Source organism: Malaclemys terrapin, chromosome 2, assembly GCF_027887155.1.
Source record: "Malaclemys terrapin pileata isolate rMalTer1 chromosome 2, rMalTer1.hap1, whole genome shotgun sequence".
NCBI lineage: Eukaryota > Metazoa > Chordata > Testudines > Emydidae > Malaclemys > Malaclemys terrapin.
In genome coordinates, this window is record NC_071506.1 from 254,015,955 (window position 1) to 254,040,851 (window position 24,897).

Consider the following 24,897-nt stretch of genomic DNA (forward strand, 5'->3'; position numbering starts at 1 on the left):
TATGTGAACCCTTTGCTTGCAGCTGTTAGGGTTTTAAAAGGGAGTGAGCAACTTTGTTTGCAGCTGCTGTAGCAGCAGAGGGCAGAACATTGGTGAAGGACATCTTTGTTTTTAGCTGCAATATTACTACTTCTGATAAATGACTTTTTCCATTTTCTGACTTCCTAACAAATGCTCAGAAAATGTGACAGTCAGCCCTATGCTGAATAGATCAAGAAGTTTCTATAAAATCATGCATGGTGTGGAGAAAGTGAATAAGGAAGTACCCCTTCACATAAAAACAAGAACAAGGGGTCACCTAATGAAATTAATAGGCAGCAGGTTTATAACAAAAAGAAGCATTTCTTTATACAATCCACTGTCAACTTATGGAACTCGTTGCCAGAGGATGTTATGAAGGCCAAAAGTATAATTGAGTGCAAAGAAAAATTAGGTAAGTTCATGGAGGGCTAGGTCCATCAATGGCTATTGGCCAAGATGGTCAGGAATGCAACCCCATGCTCTGGATGTCCCTAAGCTTCTTACTGCTAGATGCTGGGACTGGAAGATGGGATGGATCATGCGATAATTGGCCTGTTCAGTTAGTTCCCTCTGAGGCATCTGGCATTAGCCACTGTCGGAAGACAGGATGCTGGACTAGAAGGACCATTAATCGTGACCCAATATGGACATTCTTATGTTCTAGTGTTAAAATAACATTGATCAATGGTTCAGAGATTTTTAGAAGGACAAAAGAGTTCAAGTTTTTTGAAGATTCGCTTCCAGCTGAGCCTGAAGGAACTGACGTCAAAGATTAGCTAGCATTAATTCAATTACTGTTTTCTGATCCAGGTTTCATGAAAGAATTTTTTTTTTTTTTTCTGTAAATGCTGGGCAAGTGACAGATGTTCTGAGTTACAAAGCTGGCTCACTTCTATAACCTTCTTTGAGACTACTTATTTGTGAACAAGACTTCTTATTGTGAATCTGAATAAATCCAAACAGCAGTCACCTAATCAGTTCAATTTCATAATGTTCATAGCCACCTCAAAGTTTTAGCCAGACCCGCAAGAAATTAGCTTCAGTGAAGCAGTCTCCTAATTGATAGAATTTTCCCTGTACCCTGCAACACATTGTCTGTTTAAAATGCTATTTTTGTACACTTACAGTGCTTTATAAATTAAAAATAACTGTGTGCCTTTACATTAATTAAAACCCCATATAAACCTATATGAAAATTAGGTGTGGACTTCAGTGCAGGTAGAGGTTGTGCACCACATGGTTGTATAACATTATGAAGTGCACTCACCTTTACACTCCCCTTAGAAGCAGAACATGGTACCACTGTAGTACTGTTAAGCCCTGTCATCCTAAAGAGCACTTGTCTTCAAGAATTTGTCCAGATACCAACCATTGACAGCTGCACCAGTACAAGCTCCTACTGTAGGTAAGGGAAGCCATGATTTGCACTGTTGCAATATACCCAAGTTTCTGGGAACACTAGTGTAAATCACAGCTACCCTTGCCTGTACTAGAAATTTGCATCGATGCAACTACAGTGGTGGCTGTAAAGCTATTTTCTCAGCTATCTTCCTACATTTCATTCAGTATTTAGGCTTTAATGATCCTAGGTGCTATAGTAATAATAGTATTCACTGAAGTCCTGGGTATGCTTGGAGAGCATATCTCTGTCTGGAAGACAGTTGTTGGTGCAGAAATGTGTATGTAGGCAAGCCTGGGAAGACACATCCCACTTGAAAAAAGTGATTCTGTTTTCATAACATGTATTTGTTTTTTTTCCTAATGAAACTTGCTTTCAGAAGGTAGTAATAATGATTAAATTTTGCTTTTAAGTAGTTGTATTTTTCAGAAAGCCTTTCATGTCAGTTGCACCAGTCTTTATTTGTAGTAGTGCTTTCAGTGTTGCACTCTTCCCTGCTTTCTTCATTGTGAAACATCCTCCACATCTTCTTTGTTTTATGTTTGATTAATTTCTGCAGTGTTTGCCATCAAACATGCTTGTTTATAATTGTTTTCTTAGGATTTTTATGACAACCCTATGGCTATACCATGTAACCCAAGAAAGAAGTATTTATATAGCTCTAAAGCTTTGCCAGAAGATGAGAGAAATTACAACCTGTGTTACCATGGAGTTTATAGATGCTGTAACAGAGTGGGTTGGATGGAAAGCTGCACCACAGCAGAGTAACACCTTCAGAGTGGGAATAAAAATTTAGGATTGGTGTGTGAGGGATGTCTTTTAAACCTGTTTCCTCTTATGATTTAGAGTTGTATTCAGTATGTTTTGTCACTGGGGTAGTGGTAGGAAGGCAGTTAGCATTTAATATGTGAATTAAAACCTTCCCCTATTATGCTGTTACTCTCTGCAGGATGAGCTTATTACAAAACAAAGGATTAAAGGCATGATTAGTGGACATCAGAATGGTATATCCCAGTTTAGGGCACCAATTGTGCAAATCTAAGTTTGGCTTGTCTGCACTAGGAGTTTGCACTGATGTAGCTTCAAGGGTGACCAACCAGCAATAGCTCCAGTGAGTAAGGCCTGAGAAACTGAGCCTCCCACCCTCTCTCACACACTCCAATTCTCTTGTGCAGTATTAGAGAATATTTCACTGCTCACAGTGTGGTGCTATAACAATATGTTAAAATATAAAAATAAAGGGCTTTGGAGAAAGTGCAAAGAGGAAAATTTCATTCCTCCTCCTTTTTCTTGCCTTGTTTAAAAGAAAAACCTAATCTTTTCCTCTGTCTTGTCTCAGTTGCCTGGCTGTTTTCTGCTTCAGGGTGTGCTGAGTCAACAATTAGTGTCACTGTTAATAATCAGTCACTGGCCCAAGATTCTCTGTCTAGAATCAGCTGTTCAACCCACTACAAGAGAGGCTGATAGTCAAAAGCCCCTTCATCTAACATTAATAAAGGAGGTTTAGTGAACCTGTGCATATGCTGTATAATGTAAATGCAGAGCATTATAGTTTACAGATCAGGTTTGTACTTAATTAGCTCTGGTAGCATGATGTGAAAGCATATGTTTCTCTAAAGGCTGTGCTTATGAAGGACAGCAACAAAGACAAAATAGTAAAATGGTCTCTGTATAATAGGCAATGGAAAAGAACAGTTCTGTCTTTGATTGGTGTTAGAAATGTATCCAGACAGCATGAGGTAAAGTGCTTCATGCACATAAGCCTTACTGTAGAAGCAAAAACATGATTCTAAGCGGGGCCTCAAATATGTATGGAAAAGAAATCTGTGTAACCCATGAGGCTGTGATTAATCTGGGCATTGTAAAAAGTCCTTTAGCTAGTAAGCCTGAGATAGCCATGTACAAACGTGTAATTTGACTTTTGTTTCTCCCTTTGTTCACCTAGTGCAGGGGGAACAACTTTTGATATAGGCTACTCAGTCATTACAGCTTGAAGTGCCTGGGGTGTAGGTGACCCAGGGATCCAGTATTCTGTTGCTTTAAAACAGACTTTACACTCTCTCTTCCTCCTCCTCATTCCTTAGTTTTTCTGGTGTAAAACATGGAGTGCAATTGTGCCCCTCCCCCTGCCCATCTGGGTGCAGTGGACCCTCTAGACACAGATCACATCTTTCCCACCCAGAAGGGATTTTAGGTACCTACTTGGTGCTAGTCTGCCCTCCATGGGATTGGGGGAGGGGGACATTTCTGAAAGTCCAAGGCTTTTTCTATGAGAGGGAATGGCGCAAGTAAGGGAGGAGTGGGTGTCTCTATTCTCTGCACTTGGTGAGACTAAAAGCAGAAAGGTGATAGACTCAGATATCTCCTCTGAATAGCTTTGTTGCATATTAGTACAGGTATCTGTATAACAAACAGCCATTCCTACAGCATTCATACCAACAAAAAGCTGTTTGTGAATGCTCAAAAACAGTGACTAAAAAGACATGAATGTGATTGACCAAATAGCTGTTTGGAATTCAAATAAGTCCCTTTCTTGTGTGTAGTATAAGAACCGCTCTGGGTGTGCCTCAGGTGCAGGAGGAGTGTGGACAGGATCAGTCTCCAAAGATTTCAAGGGTATAAACACCAAGGAGGGAGAGTGATTATTTACTATATTATAAGGCAGTGGTTTTCCAACTTTTTTTTATTCTGGCGACCAAGTTGAAGAAAATTGTTGATGCCTGTGACCCAGTGGAGCTGGGGATGAGGAGTTTGGGATGTGGGAGGGGCTCAGGGCTGGGGTAGAGGGTTGGAGAGCAGAAAGGGGTCAGGGCTCTTGGCTGGGAATGCAGGCTCTGAGGTGGGGCTGGGGATGAGGGGTTTGGAATGCAGGAAAAGGCTCCGGGTTTGGGGGGGATTAGGGTATGGGATTGGGGCATGGTTACCTCGGGCAGCTCCCAGTCAGTGGGGGTGCAGAGGCAGGCTTCCTGCCTGTCCTGGCACTATGGCCCACGCTACACCTTGGAAATGGCCAGCAGCAGGTCTGGCTCCTAAGCGGAGGTGTGTGTGCGACTCTCGCCTGTAGGCACCGTCCCCTCCCTCCCTCCCCCAGCTCCCATTGGTCAGGAACTGGCCAATGGGCGTGCGGAGCAAGTGTTCAGGGTGGGGGCAGCACGTGGAGCCCCTTGACCCCCCCGCCACCTAGGAGTCAAACGTGCTGCTGGCCGCTTCCAGGGCACAGTGCAGTGTCAGAACAGGTAGGGACTAGCCTGCCTTAGCTGGCCAGCACCGCTGATGAGACTTTTAACAGTCTGGGTGGCGGTGCTGACCAGAGCCGCTGTGACCCAGTGCCTTACATTTCATGACCCAGTACTGGGTTGTGACCCGCAGTTTGAAAACCACTTCATAACTTATAACTAAGATTAGGAAGAATAAATTAGAAAAGGGAAAAATTAGGGTGAATATTGGGGAAATTTTACTGTCAAGAAGATTCAGCAGCCTTTGGGATAAAATTTTCATGGGAAGTGTTGAAGGCACTTCTGGTTAATGTGAAGCCACATCTAAAACCATAAAACACTGGTAAATGTAAAGTTAGAGCTCAAAATGTTTTGTTCCGTCTCTGTTTGATAAAATCCTCTCTTGTCTCTCATTTATTTGTGGTGACAATTGCAATAAGTAGAGCAGATGATTGTACAGCCAGCTGCTACACTGTGCACGTGTTGGGCAGAGAGCACAACCATGAAAACTTCCTTTGTAAGTTGCACGTTGTATTAGTACAGCTTGAAGGAGATTGAGTTGCACTCTGACAATATGCTTAGGTACCACTCTGACACCATCATCTATGATGTCAAATTTTCAGTTGTTCCTGTCCCATGGACTGCACAAATAATACTACCTTTACCTTTTTATATGCTTTTCATCCAAAGATCAACCGGCCTTACAAAGATTAGCTAAGCCTCACAACAGCTCATGAGAAGTGATAGACACTATAATCACACCACCCTTCATTGAAAGACATTAGAAGGATGCAGTTCAGGAAAGGAAGCAAACAATTCTGTAGGCAATGCAGAGAGAATTTAAGTTGGGAAAATGTCCTGGTTCACTTCCAAGCTACACAATTACACTACCATTAAGCATTCATTTTCAGAATCAAAGTGCTATGTAATCTGTAATGATTGCAAAAGGGCAGAAAAAAATACCACATACTCAATTACCAAGATTACATCCTGCAGCATTTGGGTGTTGCTTTGAGTTCTGCCATCTAAGAATTGAGCTGGCCTGAACCTGCTTAGCTTAGGAGAGCTGAGGGGTCAGTTCATAAGGTGGTATGACTGCAGGCCACATAACTTAGCATATCAAAGATTATTTAACATCCTGGTGCTATAGTATGAGGAAACAGAAGATATTTTATGGCCTGTCCCAAGGGAATATAAAAAACAGTCGTCTAAGGTGTGCGGCCTACACAGCCAGTTATTAATGAAGATAATGATAATGAGATGACAATAATGAGCATGTGCAGTATTACACAAACTGCCATTGATGGGTTTCCAACAACCTTTATGACTGTCATAGTTTCATGAGAGAAAAATTTACCAATCTAGAAAACAAAATATTTTATTTAAGCTTTTTGAAATGATGCATGGAAAAATCCAGAGGATGGGATGTGAATAGAGGTATACCAGGTCCTCTTGATAAAAGGGCACTGCCCATGCTAAGCCAGAATCTTGGCTTGTGTCACCATCCCAAAACAGCAGCATAAGGGGGTTCCCGTTAGCAATGTGCCTAGTGTATTACTCTTCCAAAATTGCTTTAGTGTTTTGTATAGCTGACAGAAGAATGTATAGGGCTCAGGAAGTTTGGCAAGACATAGTGCCTTTTTCTTGTACTCGTATACCTTTCCCCCTTTCTTCCCTTCATTACAGTCCTGCTCCCCATTAAATACTCCCTCCCAATTGTTCTATGCCATTGCCCCTCTTGTAGTTCTTTATGGTGCTCCTGCACTGCTGGTTCACATCCTACTTGACTGATTCTCCTCACCCAACTATAGGTACTATAAGCAGAGTGAGAAGAGGAAAATAAATCAGGAGGATTTATTGTGTCACCCAAGCCAGGGGCATTGGAGCAGCATGAAGGGCTACTAATAGTCTGACTGGGGTAATGAGAATGGAAAAGTGTGAGGGGGGAAATTCAAACTTAGCACAAAGTGACCTACAGGTTTAAAAAACTTTCTGCCACTTCCCCCTCTACTATAAAAGCACATTCCTCAAGAGGTAGCCAGGACCCTCTTATGGCATGTGAGCTCCGGATGCTGTCCAGTGGCTCTGGCTAGTGGTACTGAATAGCCTTATATTCTTCAGTCTGTCATGTACAAAGTTAGTATTGTTACATTGGTGCGGGTACAAGATAAGGTGGAGGATGCCAGCAGCCATACTATTTTGGGTTCTGATCTTGTGAGAACTACTAAGTTAAATAGTGTTGGACCTGATCAGGACTTGGGTGGGATACCTCTGATGAAAAGCATGCAAAGCAAGGGTACTACAGAAGTATTGGTGATGACCAGCTATCATGTGTGGTGCTCTTCCGCTGCTTCACCATTGAACTGATGCCTCAGCATGATCTTAGGGAGCACTATGCTGTTGGACGTGACCTTTTGGGTGAGAAGTAAACAAAGGTCCTGATCATTCAGATATTCCATAGCATTTTTCTTAAGAGTATAGCTATTACCTGGGTGTCCTTCCCTAATTCCAGCTTTGATAACATACTGCCCAAATTAACCCCCATCCCAAGTGGTTAAGATCTCCTTAGTATTTGTTCTGGCTGGGGTTAGAGTTCACTGAAGAGAGAGAGTGCTTAATTATGGCAAGCCTCTACAGTACAAAAAGAAAAGAGTAAATACCATAGAATGCATTTATGGTGAGATTGTGGCTTTACAGCAATCCTGGTATAGATCAAAGGTTCCAGATTTTAGTTCTCCCTCTCCTGATCTCAGCAAAAACATGATGCATGGAGCCACCTCCTACCCTTGTATTCCCTGTTTAGATCCTACGTGACTGGGCAGGGTACTTGGTTGCACCTTTTTACTTCACGGAGAAAGGTGGTAGCAGGAAAGCTTCCCTGCCTTTTGCTCCTGTTCACATTGCAGGGGACCTGAGAAATGTCATCATTAGCCTTCCTATCTCCCCTGCCCCAATATAAAATATCCTCAGTTGTACTTCACTGTAAATGGGGCACAATTCCTCAGTAATATATTGGGAAAATGCTGGGACTTTCCATTTTGCAAAACAGGTTTCCTTACAAGCAAGTTTTGTTATAGGAATATGGGGAGCAAGAGATCATATATTCACTCATACTCTTGACAGTGATCAAATTAGGTGATAGTTTTGTGAAACTAGAGGAGTGCGGCTAGCCTGCCTGCCTCCCTCCCTCCCCACCTGAAGGTTAGTTTATGTAGAAAATTCTGAACGCTAAATTACATTGCAGCAAAGAAAATATTAGTGCAGGTTTAATATGTCTAATGTAATTGTATGTTATGCAACTCAAATTAAAGAATTAATCCTTCATGATTCTGACAAAGTGAATGTAAAAACTATGCTAATACAGTGATAAGGCTCACAATTAAAACAGACAAGAATTCAGCCTTGATGTTAAGTTCAAAAGCTTAAGGGTCCCACTGTAACTCTGTCCCCTTATTATTTTGTACTTTTATTGCCTGACATCAATGTATGTCTTACTATATGTCCAGTGTGTTAGAATTGAGAGAATATTCTCAATTGACTTTCCTGTTGTTTTTAAAAGAGAATACCCAATTGATTTCACTGATGTCTAAGTTTATTGTATAGTAGAGCTGAAGTAGTAAAGATAAGCCATTTGTGTTAGAATGCCAAAATAAATGTGAAAAATTGTATCCTCTTCACATTTATACTACTCATAGGAGTGAATGGTGTTTTACTAAACTTTTTTTCAAAATTCACTTTTGGGCTGAGAGAAAACTTGAGACATTTAAACCCAACAGGAACTTTTAGAGAAATATAGAAGCATCGGCTTAGAACAGAATGGTCATCTCAGTCTTCCCTGTATCTTTACTGCTGCAGTGCTATACACGGGGTAATATTTTCCACCTCTTTGATGTTAGCAGCATAGCAAGAATAGTGTTTTTTGCCAGTTAGTTCCTAGTCTATTTTTGATCTGATTCAGAGGAAGCAATTCATCTGCAGTTACACACGGACGTTGTGTGGTGAGTGACAGTAAGGAGGATGATAATTTAAAAAATGAAATAAGATAGGGTGGAATTAATTTGAGCATATTGGAGAAATGTTCTAGTCTGAAAATTCTATAAATAGCTATTAAAGAACACTATTCTAAACTGTGGCTTTAAAAGAAATACTAAAATTCTTGTCTTTTTAAAATTTGTCTTTAGACCTTGGTAATGTTATGACTTCCACACCAAATTCAAAGGCTGTGAATGGTAAAGCTGAGAGCAGTGACAGTGGAGCAGAATCAGAAGAGGGTCATGAAGAAGAAGAGGAAAAAGAAATACAACAAAGTGAAAAAGGTGTAGTTTCTAGTCCTGAACTATTATACTTTTTCAAACACAAAGGGCTATATTACTCCCCTAAATGGCTATAAATCTTGAATGTCATGTGTGAGATACATGAGTAGGTTTATTTTGTTTTATACAAAGTGCACGGAAGAATACATATGAAGAATGGGATCACCTTTCAACCTGAACTACAAGGTGAAGGACTAAGGACAACAACCCTAAAACCTGTTTCATACAGGCAGAGCCCTACATATATAGAGAGCCTCATTAATTTCATTAGGGGTGTCTCTGCATATAGCTTACAAGATGAGGGCCTAAGGTGTGCTGTGTATGGTTATTCTGTTTTATGTTTAGGACCTGTTTATCTTTTGGGTGGCTATGAGTGCATGTAGGTGCATGGGATACAACCATAGAATTTAAAAATCCTATTTCTTCCTCTTCTTCAACGAAAGATAAAAGGAAAGTTTTTAGTGAGGACATTTTGTGTGTGTGTGTTTGTGGGGATTTTAGGAAAATACAGGTCTCATATGAAAACCAAGAGAAACTATGCATTTAGAACTTAGTTGTTAATATTTTTTTCTATGAGAAAACTAATAATCCTCTTAGTTTTACTAACTGATGAGGGCTACAGTGGATTTGCTACCTTTATATTTAAAAATACCTGTTTTGCTTGCTATGTAGAATGAAAGTTTTTTTTAGGATTTTTTTTTGCATTTAAGCTTATATTTTTAAAGGCACAGAACTAACCCTGTGAACCTAACGCCAAGTAAAAATGTAATCTATCTGATTCAGACCATACAAGATATACATAGCAGATCAGAAAGTCAACTATCTGGAGAAACGTGTTTTGTACCATAAGTCACATGGCTTTTTATTTGCAAGGTTTCCTTGTTCTTTCACAGACTATAAGAATGTAAAGCAGGACTCAGCAGCAACTAAGGATTTGGAAAGTATTGTCACTAATGGCTGTTATAAGGACAACTTTATTCCAGAAATGCAGAATGGCATCCAGACTAAATCTGTCCTGAATGGCTTAAATGTGAAGGAAGAAATAAAGAAAGTGGAGCAAAGCCTAGAACTAACGGGAAAAACTAATAACAGTGGTCACCAAGGTATTGTCCTCACATGAGTACATTGTCATTTGCATATTCTCTGAACAAAGCTTACTTCAGGGATTTGGAGAGCTGCAGCTGGTGCTCTTTAACCACGGAACCTTTAAGAAAGAAAATTAAATGTGATTAAAATTAGAGTCCAGGTTTATATACACTTTTCCAGGGTGCAGGGGCTTGCCCCCATCTGCCTGCCCACATAGCGCTCCTGCTGGGGAGTGGGGTTAAGGTGCGGGAGCTTGCCCCCTCCACCTGCATGCCCGGCGCTCCGGTTGGGGAGTGGGGTCAGGGCGCGGGAGCTTGACCCCCGTTGCCCGCCGCGTGTTCGGGAAGCCCCCATGCCACGACCGTGCTCCGTGGCAGGAGTACCGGCATGCAGAGTGGGGCAAGCCCCCCGTGCCCCAATCCCATTTCCCTTGCAAGAGGGTGGGAGGGACTGCCGGCGGAAGGCGTGGGGAGGGGCCCCCACTTGGTCTGGCCCAGGGCCCCATGAAAGCTTAATGTGCTTCTCAACAAATATCTGCATCACATCTTGGAGAATCACACTTACAGTTTCTTTGAGTAGATGCAACCGCATATCCCACTTAGGTGACTCACAAGCAGAACGTACACTCCCTCTCCTCCCTTCCCCCCGCCCCCGAGGCAGGGCAGAGAGTCTGCCTGAACAAGGATTGTAGGACCACCCTGCCAAAGGTTGCATCCACCCTAGAAGAATCAGTAATGGTATAACGTAAATGGATGGATGATCAGGTAGCAGCCCTACAAATGTCCAATATGGAAAAGTCACTGAGGAACGCTATTGACATTGCTTGTGCTCTCACTGAATGAGCTTGTGCCTGCTGAGGGGGAGAAGTTGAAGCTATTTCATATGCACTCTTGATACAGAATGTTATCCATCTAGAGTTTGTCTGTGAAGAGACAACTTGACACTTCATATGATCTGCATATGCCACAAACAGGCGAGACAAAGCATAAAATAGTTTAGTTCTGTCCAGATAAAAAGCTAGACATGACCTGATGTCTAATGTATGGAGATGCTGCTCCTCCAGAGGTGAATGCGGCTTAGGAAAGAACGAAGGTAATTATACCACCTGGTTCAAATGAAATTGAGAAACCACGTTAGATGAAAAATTTGGATGTGTCATAAAGTCACCTTGACTTTGGAGAATTGTGTGTAAGAAGGCCCTGCCATCAAAACCTGCAACTTTCACGCTTCCCTTGTGAATGTTATTTCTACCAGGAACACAGCTTTTTGACACAATCGTGGAAAGGGACAAGATGCTAGGGGCTCAAATGGAGGTCCCATCAGTGCCACTAGGACCGTGTTATGGTCCCACAGAGGAACTGGCTCTTGGACCGGAAAATACAGGCAAAGAAGCCCCATTAAAAATGTTACTACCATGGGATTGGAGCAGACTGATCTCCTCTGAATAGGGGGATAAAATGCCGATATTACTGCCAGATGCACTTTCAATGAACGAAGCACAAGTCCTGACAATTGAGGGTGCAGCAGGTACTCCAAGATGTTCTGGATGGAAGCCAGTTTCGGTTGAATTCTGCATGTCAATGACCACATGGAAAACTGTTTCCATTTTGCCGAACAGACCATCCTGGTAGAGGGCTTCCTACTGTTGCATAGAACCTGCTGAACTGTTGCTAAACACTGCACGTCATCCGCATTCAGCCATGCAGCAGCCAGGCTGTGAGATGCAGGGAGCTGAGCATGGGGTGCAACGTGGGCTGTGATTCTGAGTGAGTAGGTTGGGATAGAGAGGAAGGGATGGGAGGCTGAACTGATGGCACAAGAAAGTTGGAGAACCAGCACTACGTTGGACATGCCAGGGCAACGAGGATGAGTTTAGTCTAGTCCACTTTCAGCTTTAGGATCCCCTGTGGGATGATTGGGATCAAGGGAAAGGCATAGAAGGGAGCCGCTTGCCAGCTGAGAGATGGAAGGCATAGGACAGGGAGTTTGGACTGAGGCCTCCTCAAGAGCAGAACAGGTGACATTTCCTGTTGTCCCTTTTTAGCATACAGGTGCATTGTCGGAATGCCCCGGTTACGAAGATAGTCTGGAGGATGCTTGTCTTCAGAGACCACACGTGATTTGGGGAAAAATTCCTGCTGAGATGGTCTGTGAGATGATTCTGAACCCCAGGCAAGTGGTTGGCTATCGGCATGATACTCTCCTTGATGCAAAACTGCTACATCTTGACTGTGTAAACTGTGCCAGAGCCGATCCTGCTCCAGGACTGAGTCTGGGTGGGATGACTCTCGAGGCTCCTTGAGGGGAAGGTTCACCAGTGCCTGAATCTGTGGCGGATCACCAGTCACAACTACAGACCTGGCCAGTGATCTTGGCTTTGAGCAGGATAAGGAGTAGGACCTCTGTGACTGAGGAGTGGCCCATGGATTCCATGAAGGCGACTGTTATGGATAAGGCATTGGTGACCTGTAGGTGCCAGGCCAGAGCCTGTGTCCCAACCACGAGAGGAGAACCAGTACTGGTACCCATAGTGCTCCATGTGTTCCATGAACGGCCCTCGCTCAGGCAATGGAGAGTGGGAAGAGTAAGAGCCTGACTCAGATGCCAAGGAGTCCCAGCCTTTGGCGGATTGTGGTGGGGCCAGCCCTAAGGGTGCGAGTAGCCAGTCTGACTTTTCCGTAGCCCAGAACAATGAGGGGGCTGGTGCTGATGGTGGAAACAGTAATGCTGGCACTGAGTATGCCTTCGTTGTTTCCAGTGCTGGGAGCGATGTTGATCGAACTTGGGTACCGAAGTCAGCATAGTTACCCAAGTAACTGATGGTGCCAAAGTGGAGGGTGGTGACTGCTGCCACAGCAACATTGGCAGTGCCAGCCATGGGGATACTGAAGAAGTACCTTGGTGCTGAGAAGGTCCCTTGTGCCAACTCCGGTACTGGCCTCATTTCCACTGACTGTGTTAGGGAAACATCGGGGTACATCGCCAACAGACCCATAGGTTCAGCAACCTGCCCTGCCAACAGGGCTATAAAGGACATAGCCCTGAAAAAGTTCTGGACCAAGAGAGAAGTTGGGACAGAAAGGCAGAGGACACCCACTTCTGCCTGATACGCCACCGCCGGGGAATCAGCTGGTGCTGGCATCACCCTCGTCAGTACTGGGGCCAGAACTGGAATCGAGGTACAGGATCTCTGACCTCCCTGCATGGTGCTGGGGAGTGGTTGATGCTCCATCCCATGCATCACCATTCAACTGTGCTGATCCATGCTCCTGGAGGAGGGAGACTAGTCCCCATGGGACCTGGAGTGGACTCGGATGGTCTTATGCGACTTTGGCAAACTCGATGGGGAATGACTCCTCTGTCTCTTCAGAGAGGCGCCAGCTCTAGGACGCAAAGTGGCAGCATTCTCCGAACTAGAGCGCAACCTGTGATCTGACGAGGGGCTCAGTGCCAAAGCAGACTTCATGGCCTGTTCAAGCAGGTGCTGCTTCAGATGAAGATTCCTCGCCACTTCCGTCTGCTTCGTGAACAATCTGCAAATTGAACTCCACTTGATGTGGGTTTCACCTAGACACAGCAAGCACCGCTTGCTCATTATTGAGGATTGCCCCCACACACGTGACGGACCATGTTTAAACCCTGGTGAGGGTATCATGAGGGAACACTGGAACTACAAGTAACACTAAGTCTTACTAATCCTAGACTAGGATTACTAATGAACTATATACTACTAGGAAAAGAAGTCACTGAATAGAGTATTGTGAGGTTGCAAACCTCAGAGCCTTGACTCCAGCCACGGACAATAAGAAAGAACTGAGCGGGGGTCAGGGCAGAGCCATCTCATCTAGTCAGGGGAGGGGCTATGGCCACGAGAAGCTAGCACCACCCCTCTGTGGGTACTGCTGTGTAAAATTCTCCAGCCCCAATGTGCACAACCTAAGTGGAATACACAGCTGCATCTACTCAAAGAAGCAGCATCCAGTTATTGAACTTATTTTTTTTCTCCTCAATAAAAGTAGTTTTATAACCTGTAACTATGTAAAACTCCTATTCTTAATCTTTACTCTATGGTGCAAGATTACCACATTCAAAATGGTGTCAAGTGTAGCTCACTTGAATATTGAGTTATTTCCTTATTCTTTGTCAGAATTGGCCTTATTGTATTTATTGTTTGGGCGTGTATCAATTATGTATAGGTGCAAATGAAGACAGTGTTGAAGAGGTCTCAGGAATTCAGCACTTGACAAGTGATTCAGACAGTGAAGTTTTTTGTGATTCCATGGAACAATTTGGACAAGAAGAGGTAAAAAAAACCAAAAAAAAACCCCCTGAAGTTTCATACTAATGGGTAAATTTTTAAAGTGGAATGTAATGAGTTTCACAACTCCTGTTTACATAAACAGGAACAACAGAAGATGTGCATGGATGAATGGAACCCTGAGTTCAGTTCTGAACATGGACCAGTTTTTAAAAAAAATTCCAGCCAATTTTTTGGGGTAATATCACACTGCATCGGCCTTTTTGTTTGGTTCATGTGCTTCTGTAGGTCAAAGGGCTCGACTACAGATCAGTAAAACATTCCCCTCAAACTAGACAGGATACGTTACATGTCTAAAGAGGAATCTGTACAAACTGCCATATGAACTTGGGAATGAGTTTGTTTCTGCTATCCATTTCTCTGGCCTTTATCATCATGGCTTGCCTTTCAGCAGGTGTACATGTGTATAGTCTAAATCCTATAGTATTGCAAGTTTAGAGAGGATAGTTGATTAAAGGATATTAGCAACGATTGTTTTGTGAAAGGTGTAAGCTGATGGCCAAATACTCCTAAACAGAGTGACAGTGCATGTCCTGATATACCTGCAATTTAATTGCTGCCTATTCAAGCTGTCTCCTGTGATTTGCATTCTGACAAGATGGCCAGCCAACTGAAGTCAGGGCATTTTTTCATATCAGAATTCCCTAGTCTTAGAAGGAGAAATTGAATAGTGTTCAGTTTGTTTTTTGAAGCTTAGTTTTTAGTAATTACAAAGATATAATATTTAATAATGTAATATCTAAAAATAACCTCCCTTTCAATTTACAGCTTGAACAATGTTTTGAAGATAAAAATTGATGAATATTGTAACAGTTAATAACTAATCCTAACTAAAAGAAGGCACATACATTTTGTTTTATTTCCAAATGGAATGTTTTGGAATTTAAAGCATTCTAATTAAATTACAAGAATTATTTAAGTATTTAAAGCTTTTTACAAATTACAAACACTGAACCTCAATACCTCTTAGATGGTAGATAAACAAGTTATCCCCATTTTACAGACAGGTATATTAAGGTAAATCTCCTCTTACCTCTAAAGAAGTCTTTCTAACCTGAAAAGGACATCTAGAAAATACTAAAAACATCCTGTAGGGTGATCATTGCCTCTATTGAAAGCAAAACCTTAACAATGGGGAAGCTTTTTTTTTTTTTTTTTAAGTGGATAGAGGACACTTCATCTTTTATTTGATAACTGTCAGATTTTACAGAACAGATACTTTAAGATTAACTAGATGCTGCTGTTAATTTGTAGCCCTTGGAAATGATTACATCAGCCAAAGGACCTTTACAGCATTCATCCCATTTCTTGGAAGTAGATCACAGTCATCTATTGGAAAATGCTGGTTTTCCTGAGCGTGCTCACCTGCCCTCTGAGAATTTTAGAGTTGAGGATATAACAGAGGCAGCAGTTGAAGGAAAAGGTGAAGTCAAGTGTGGGGGAGAAGATGGCAAAAGCAGCGATGGAGGCCCTCACAAAGAGAAGAAAGGCGGAGAAAAGGTGGATTTCCATGGAGTCAGAAGAGGGAGAGGTACTGTGTGTGCATCATTTGTATTTTTCTCACTATACTTCCGCATATAGATCAGCTGAGTCATTTGTCAAGATTGCTCCTGCTTTGAGCAGGGGGTTGGACTAGACGACCTCCTGAGGTCCCTTCCCACCCTGACATTCTATGATTCTATGATTGAACATTAGGGCAGCAATGCTGTATGTTTTCATCCCACTTCTTCCATAACTGGATAAATAAATATTGCACCCCTAAATTCTAGTGGTAACAATTAACCTTTGCATTAAGAGTACTTTTTATTTTATTTTATTCATAATAAGAGTCAGAAAAGAATGTTCTTGTACTGGAGAGTGCTTCAGTCAGCCTCATGAGCTTAATAGTGGACTGTTCCAGTTTGGCTTATCTTGAATTCCAAGAATCACTCGGAGCACCCTTCTGTTTTACTAGTGTAATCTTTTACTTCATCTTCAAACCAGATTTATAAATGTAGAGAAAGGATTTCTCTGCAAGTTACAAGGTACATTTTAAGCATCAAAGTATTTTTACTTTTACTGTATCAGAATGGAGCATTTCATTAAAATATTCATTTTTGGTATTGTATTTAATTTGGTCAGTCTTTGGCCATAGCTGTTTGCCTTATACTAATATAATGCCTAAATAACTAAGATATGAGGCAGTTATTTAGTAGCCAAAATCTTCAATATATGAGGGACGCCCCCCCCCCACCTCTTACTACCTGTGTTGATTTTTAACAATATTGAGAACTATGATATGGAAGCAGTACTCTTTTCTTCTTTAAAAACTTGCATTTCTACTCAAATATCTGCCATTGGTTTAAAGGTGGCCAATGTTAAAGCCAGTTTGTTCATCGGAAACTTGGAAGAAATGTCTATGAATGTTAATTACAGGTTTTTAGAAAACACTGTGAAATGAACAAATGATGCAATATGTGAAAGTTCCTTGCTGAGGTTTGCTGCTAGTATAATAGTCATGTGGTTTTGTTTTTTAAAAAAAATAAAGTACAACAGCTGTCTCTCTCTTTTCCAACTGGCACTACAGACTATCATTAGGAGAGATTTTAAAAAAGAATCCTAACACTACCTCTAGATTGAAAAACTAGAATGGACATGGTATGTGATTATTTATCCTACCCCCTTTCTTGATTGCTGCTTCTTAGCAGAACCTCAATAGACTAAGCACAAAAAATTTAAAGAGAAAATTAAGTTTGATGCAAATGTCTCTTTCACCCCCTTTCTGCCTTCCTCACTGTCCCAAAGTGTCCTCTACATTCCATTTGGATATGTGAAAGACCTCCCTAGTTTTTCCTCACCTATCCTTGATAACAGGACGGGCCTCACTGTCTCTGTTAAACTGGGCAGAAGGATCACTGCTTAGTTTAGGGATCTTTGCTGAAATCTCTATGCAGTTTTCATACCCAGCATTGTACTGTATGGTTTCTTTATAACTAGCCTGCAAATGATGTAAGCATGAATATCAAGTCATCAGGATGAGTGTAAATGTGTATCTGTGTCTCACTCCATCCCCAGATTTGTTAAACTTAGTATTGGAAGCAGTAAAGGCTATAGCACTGAGCGATTAAACTAGAGGAGTCATGTTATGTGGGAGGACAGAGAATAACCCTAGATTTGCAGATGATATTGACCAAGGAGAATTCTTCAAGAATAACTGACAAGGTAAACAGGGAAAGCAGAAAATTCAAATTGAAGATAAGCATGGAGAAGACAAACACTATGGCAATTGGAAGATAAGAAGAGTTAAAGATCAAAATCCGAGACAAAGAACTAGAACAAGTGGAAACATTTGTGTATCTTGGAGGACTAATATCAGAGAATGGAAATTACAAAGATGCCATGAAAAGAAGAATCAGACTAGCCACTACTGCATTTAGAAAATTCTGCAAGATCTGGAAGGCAAAAGACGTTTAGATAAAAATATGACCGTATATATGAGGCAGCTGTCATGCTGATACTACTGTATTGGTCAGAATGTTGGAGTATGAGGAAAGCCGACAAACATAATGAACTGGCTGAGAGGAAAACTGTGTGTGTCAAGACTGCAGAAAAAGAAAAATGAAGTGATAAGAAAATGGCTCGGGCAAGAAATAACTCTGTTATGGAAGATTCAAGAAAGACCACTGTGGTCTTAGATGTTTCAAGAATGGACCTGGAAAGGATACCAGATGTGGTGATACATACCTGAACGCAAGAAATTCGAAATAGAAGAAGACTAAGGAGGCATTGGATAGACAAAGTGAAGAATGACATAGAATAAAAAGGTTTAAATATAAACAAAGTCATGAAGCTGGTAAAAGACAGAAAGTGGTTGAAAGATTTCATCTGGCCTCCTCATCACTGTTGAGCTGACTGATGGGAATCAAAGAAGATGATCCTGCAAATGACGTTTATAGTTACAGACCCTTTACTATAGCAATACAATTACTGCTGTAATAACATCTTGGTTCTTTTGTACGAGAATTTAGAGTTAAATAGAGGATACAAGTGTTACCCTTGGTTGGGGAAGTGGGAAATGATAAAGCAGTATAATCAACCATTTTCAGTAGAGGCAATAGCTTCTCTCTGTTTTTGTTTTTTCCCTCAAACTTAGGGCATAGGATGCAGCCTCTGGGTGATGGTGCTCAAGGTGGACAGATGGGCAGTGGAGGGGATGGAGAACGCTGGGGGTCAGACAGAGCACCAAGGGGCAGCCTTAATGAACAAATTGCAGTAGTGCTCATGAGGTTACAAGAAGACATGCAGAACGTCCTTCAGAGACTGCATACACTGGAGGCACTGACAGCCTCCCAGGTAAAAATGTGTCCAGATTATCTATTTTTTTCCTGGAAAGTTATATTTAAAGAAAAATCAACCCATGTTGCTTAACTAGCTATGCCTTGAAAAGCTCTCTCTCAAGGGTATATTTTTGGATAGTTTCTATACTTTATCTTAAAAAGCAAGAATTAGGTCTATAATCTAAATTATTAAAGACATTTTCAAATCTTTTATTTTGAACTGTGAAGCGTAGTTGTATCTAGTCTCCACCATAATGGAGTCTGTATCACTTCTACACATTGTCAACTATATTAGTTGGTCCTTCCGTTGCAAGTCAATGCATTCCTATAGAAATTGGTATTAATTTCCATCTGAGGTCAGAGTGTACCATTTTGATACTTACTAGCCTTGGTTTGTATTTAAAGGCAAGATCTGTGACGCTACAGTCAAATTTACAACCTGCCTCATCTGCTAAGGTAAGATTTTTTTTTTTTTCCCCATATTTGTAAAAGGCAATGTTTGGAACAATATAAAATGGCTTTAGATTTCTTACATGCTTTAAATTTTGCCTTCCCCTTGAACTAGAAGGAGTAAAATAGAGCTCTTATGATCTAGTCTCTGAAGAAATGATTCAATAAATCAGTTTTTTAAAATGAAGCGTAAACTATTTCCTTCTGCTCTGCAAGTTTCTAGTTTTTTGCACTTTGACCCAGAAGTATTTAAAGTGTGTTTATGTACTAGCATCTAATGTACTGATACAAATTGGTGACCACAATTTGTATTTTGTTTTGCTTAGAGACCGTCATGGTGGCCCTTTGATATTTCTCCTGGCACTTTAGCCTTTGCTATTGTATGGCCCTTCCTTGCCCAGTGGTTGGTGCATGTATACTTTCAAAGAAGGCGAAGGTGAAGATTTATTTGTATACTTTTATTCAACAGAGCATGTGCTTGTATATTTGTTTTCATTTGTTAGACAGTACACTACTCTACTCATAGGGATGAGAAGATTTTGTATTCATAAACTATGAACATATTCTTACATTGCACGAGGCTTGTATAACATGAATAGAGGACATGGGCAGTGTCAAAACATTAAGTAGATTTATAGCTAGTGCCCCTAAAGAATCCTACATTTCCTTGAGCTTTCACTATCCAGGATGTAACTTGCTGAAAGTTCCACTCTAAGTACCAGTGAAACTCCTAGTGCTAAGGATGAGGTGCTCAACCTAACCATGTACCAGAGCCTTTGGAAGAGACTGGAATAGGAAGAGATGTGATTTTGCTCCCAAAGAGGAACAGAATGGATGTTCAGCAAGAAATTCAAAATTCGCTACCATAAGCCTTGTGCAAAATGAAACAACATACCACTTCCAGTGAGTATCCTTATATGTCTGAGGCTGGCTGGCTCCCATCTGCTTGACATCCTTAGGCTCTGTGGCCCACGATATTCTCCTGAACCACCTCCATTGTTATGCAGGAGTCTCTGGTATCCTCTTGTTGTTCTGCTCTTGCCTAGCAAACAGGTTTCTCCCTGTAAATGGAGATGGTTCCTTTACGGAATTCCAGTGTGTTCAATGTTTAGTTTCCTATTCTAGCTACTTTCTCTCACTCTCATCTCATCTGCACCTGGATTAGTACTTTTATACTGATAACCAGTACATATTTGTCAATGTTTTGAATACCTTCCTGTCTGTTCTGTTTTGATCAAGTGATCTTGGGCTTCTTTTCTGCTTCCTTTAGCTAAATGACAGTAGTGCTGCTTTAATTAAGAGGAGCACCCTTCAAACCCTACTTAATCTCCTCTATTTCCCTTCTCTAAGCATGGAAAGCTCAAGTTAGTGTTTTCTAAACACTAGATCCAGACTCAGACCTCACTGCTGACTCCATTGTGTTAGGGTGGTGGTATCCTTTATCCTCTTTTTATTCCACAACTTTCTGCAGATCTCTCTCACTAGATTTGTGTTAAATTATTCTTTGATCAAACTACATTTGTACTTTGAAAAATGGCCATTGCTCATACATTTTAGCACAAACTTGAAATGGACACTGCCAGTTAAGGGTTCTCTTATCCTATTTCCTCAAATATAAGTATACTACACTGGCATTACACTCCCCTAACATCATTGACCACAGGCTTTGTTCTATTATTTTTATACTAATTTAAAAAACAAAACCAAACAAATGAAGTAAAGTGGCTAGTATACTATCTGTTTAGTATAAGAGCAGTGCCCTGCCATGTGGAAGATCTGAGCTGAGGATCTTCGCTACAGTGTGGTGAGGGGATGGACATGCTGCATAATAGTAGCATTTTTATACTCAAAGGATTTGGAATTCAGAAGTTACCTGAATCTCTTGATCTTCCAGGTATGCTGCAAAGCCGATCTGTTTTGGGAGCACAGAGGTAGCTGGGATTTTGGAAGGGATTTTTTTTTACTTTTGGTTGGTGGAAATGCGCACGCACACGCTTACTGTTGAGTTATGTGGTAATGGAGGAGAAAATGTGCTGCTATTGTGCCTCATATTATTTTTGTATTTTGTTTTAATTTAATGGAGAGATCTCCTACAGTGTCAGATTCTTTTAAGGTACAGTTACAGCCAAATATAATAAATGTATGGATTATGATTGAAAAAAAAACTTATTTTTTTTTTTAAAGCACCCAGGCTGATCACCAGTAAACTAAGATAAACTTTTGACCTAATCACTTTGAAAAACAATTGACCCTTAGCACCCGTGCACCATTCTTAAACCTGATCTTTTTCTGTTTAATATACAAATGTATCCTGTGAAGAAATATATGGTGTATGCAAAAAGAATAAAGGGAGAACATTATACCTAACTTCAAGTAATTGTGGGGTTTAATGTGTAGTTTCATAATGTTAATTGCTTATATTCACAACATGTCTGTTTTAAGTGAAAAGTCCTTACATAAGTAAGTTTTAAGTGGCTCTACCACTAAATTTTTTTTCAAAAGCTAAGGAAGTGGGGTTAAACTAATTACATGTTTGGTTCCTTTTAGAAAACTGAACTGAGAACTTAATTTTTGATTTCGCTTAAAGACTACTAGGACTGGGACAGCCTGGAGAGAGAAGGAATTCAGAATTCACATGAGAACCTCAGGATCTGTGATGGCTATATCTTCCTTCAGTTGTAGTAATTTTTTGCACTACATGGGAGCTAACTACTTAAGGACTAACATTACTGATACTTGAATGATCCACTGCTCCTAGATTACAAGTAAAATAAATAATTATCCCACCCTTAAACCATATGAACATTAAATTATTAATCTTTTGAAATGGATTTCTGGCTGGGCATGCTGTAGAGATGACTGATTTTTTTTTTATGGCAATTAATAATGAGGGGGATGTTAGCTTTGTAAAAAAGAAAAAAACCCTGTATATATGGAATAGAAAATTGTTAAACTGTCACTTTAACATTAGGATGATTTTGCAATTGCAGTAACTCAGATTTCTTTCACGTTAACATACTGTGCAATAGAAGCAGTGACTGGGAAGACAGTACAAGTCCTGTGTGTACATTATAAGGTGGCTAAAAGGCTGCATGTAATGTCGTAACTCTGAAGAGTTCAACTGGTCTGTTTTGCTGCTAGACAGATGTGGGGTACATTTCTTTGTACATCAGCCATAGGTGGAATCAAATATTTGAATAATCCTGCCATTCATTGCGCTATATGTACCCACTCCCCAAACCACTTTAGCATCTTGCATGTTAGACATGGTAGTAACATGGGGATTGTTGATTATAACGTTGAGAGCAGTGTATGGTGTGTAAAGGAGCCATAGAGAGAAGCTGTGCTGAATAATACTTTTCATTCATATATCTTTCTTTACTGCTAACCGGTTTCATTTTAACCGAGACATGAAGTTTATGCACATAGTGCTTTAAAATACAAGATGAAAACTAGCTACACCCAATATTTGTAAGATTTTACAAAGTTTAGGCCCATGTAAGCTATTATTTTATGTAGTAGTTAATTTAAAGGATAGATGAATTAATCTAGCTCCAACATCTTTGTGGCCTTTTCCCAGCCCAAAACCTACGGTGAGAAAACATCTGTTTCCATATTTTCCTTGTATCCTTCCACTGCATTCAAATATTTTCCAAAATGTATGCTAATTTTGGTGCTGATTATTCTTTCCAGTGGTATTTATTCATACATAGAAATTTTATTGATCAGTATAAACATGAATATATTACAGTCTTGTGAAGTTTGCTTGGTCAAAGTATACTTTGCAGTTTGATTTTTTCTTTTAAAAACGTATCTAAGTTACATAGCCTAGATCTATGAGAAGGTGAGCAGTATGTTAAGATATTTTCTGCACAAAGTAAGAAATCGGACCCAGATAGTAAAATGGTTGCTGTGCATCTGCACTGAAGAGAAGAAAAATTCCATTATGCCATAACCTACATTTAAGGTATGAATCTTAAAAACTCCACTGTTTATGCTGTCTGATTCTTTAGTCAGTGATACAGTACAAATAATTCATGGGAAATGTCTTTTAGGATAAGATGCTTTCTGCCCTGTAAAGTCTCTTATTTTATAGTTTTGAAAAGCACTTTTCATACAAGTTATACTGTATAAAATAAATGTAATTATAGGATTTTAATGTTTCTGCCTTAACAGAACATGATTTTAATCTTGTCTTTAAATACTTTAAAAAAAAAAAAAATTTTTTTTTCTCCCTCTTCTGATCTTGATCTTTGATGTAAAACAGAGTTACTAAATAAAGTGACACAAGAGAACATCTCTGATAGCATGTCTTCACAAGCAGCTGTTTTGGTGTAATGTATAAACAAACCTGGTATGACTGGACATGCTGAAATCTGAATTAAACCACTCCTACAATGGAAATTTTGCTATGGTTGAGATTCTAGACCTCTATGAAGCTATTCTGCCTGTATTTTAAATAGTTTGTCATATTATAGACAGTGAAAGAATTAAGATTCCTTGATCAGTAATCAGAGTCTGCATTAAAGGCTAATTATTCTATCATGTTTTTTCAAAAATGTGAGACTACAACCTGTTACAGCAAATAGTGGTGCAGACGACCACACCCATTGTACCCTGCTTGTGTCTCTCTGGCTATTAGTGCATGCATAAAGTAACTCAGTTCATCTTTTTTTAAAAAGGCTTTTTACAAATGTAGAAACATTCCTCTCACAGAATATCCGCTTTACTACTGCATCATTTTGTATTCAGTACATAAGTGTCTACCAAGCCTCCCACCATACTATTTCATGGAAAGAAATAAGTTCCTGTAAGTTTTAATACAAAGTGAAACCATTATTCCACTAATGCTGTTTCCCTGTGCTCTTGCAGGACTAGCAGCCTAGGTAGATATCCCACACTAGACATGGCTGTAGACCTCAGTGAGGGTTTAACTGACTGGATTAAAGTGGGAATCTGAGACTGGACGTCCCCACCTAGCAAGCAGCTATAATGAGGAACCACAAGGCGCATCCTAGATCATATTTTTGCCTCTTTCTAACTCCTCTACAGTGTTTACTTTTCCATAAAGGCCTGTAACAGACTCCTTTCTGCCACTCCACAGGCCAGAGATATTGGTTTATGAGACAAATGACAGAAGGGCATCATAGCCTTAACTTTTGAAAGCCTCTCTAAATGAAGCAGAGTGGCTGGAGGCATTGAGTATGCTACTTCAACTGGTGCTATCCAAATCTTAGCTGCTAGCACCCACAATTGGGTTTGGGGATAGTGAAGGTTGTTTTCCATTTATTTACTTAGATCTCATCACAGTAACTACACTGTCATGTAGAGGTGTGATACTTCCAGCACAGATTGCCTAGTAGGAGCCAAATCAAGAGATGGCTCTTTGCCATGTTCCCCTAGATACATAGGAACAATGGCAGCTTGCATACTGATGTCTGGGAAAGAGACCGTTGCACTGGGAAGAGGGCAGCAGAAGATTAGAAATACAAGCAAGCACCCCTTGGACTGGAGGAGAATACCAAACCTAGCTCCTGTGACCAGATTAGCCTGCTATCTCAGAAAGGCACAAGAAAGATAGTCACAGAAGGCAAAAGACTTAGGAACCCTATAGTGAAGGCAGCAGAAGTAGTTCTGCTCTCTTCCCCATTCACAGCATAAGATGAATGAATACCTAGGCACTACCAGCTGTATAGAATAGGCTCGGGGGGAGGGAGGGAGAGAAGGTGCCACATGATTGGCCAATGGCCCAGTGCCTACACATGAAGAGGGCAGAAAA

The 24,897-nt window shown here is 40.7% G+C and overlaps 1 protein-coding gene across 5 annotated transcripts in view; it reads left to right on the forward strand.

The window, feature by feature from the left end:
- ACBD5 (acyl-CoA binding domain containing 5) overlaps positions 1-23,277 on the forward strand; it is a 45,468-nt gene extending 22,191 nt beyond the window's left edge. For all 5 annotated transcript variants that reach the window (XM_054020766.1, XM_054020761.1, XM_054020762.1 and 2 more), the window contains 8 exons: positions 8,817-8,951; positions 9,842-10,051; positions 14,231-14,337; positions 15,607-15,883; positions 18,485-18,684; positions 19,074-19,124; positions 19,445-19,554; positions 21,666-23,277. In XM_054020766.1, coding sequence (XP_053876741.1) covers positions 8,817-8,951; positions 9,842-10,051; positions 14,231-14,337; positions 15,607-15,883; positions 18,485-18,684; positions 19,074-19,124; positions 19,445-19,554; positions 21,666-21,678 — 1,103 coding nt within the window. In that variant the 3' untranslated portion in view covers positions 21,679-23,277. The remainder of the gene's footprint in view (positions 1-8,816; positions 8,952-9,841; positions 10,052-14,230; positions 14,338-15,606; positions 15,884-18,484; positions 18,685-19,073; positions 19,125-19,444; positions 19,555-21,665) is intronic.
- Positions 23,278-24,897: the final 1,620 nt, after the last annotated feature.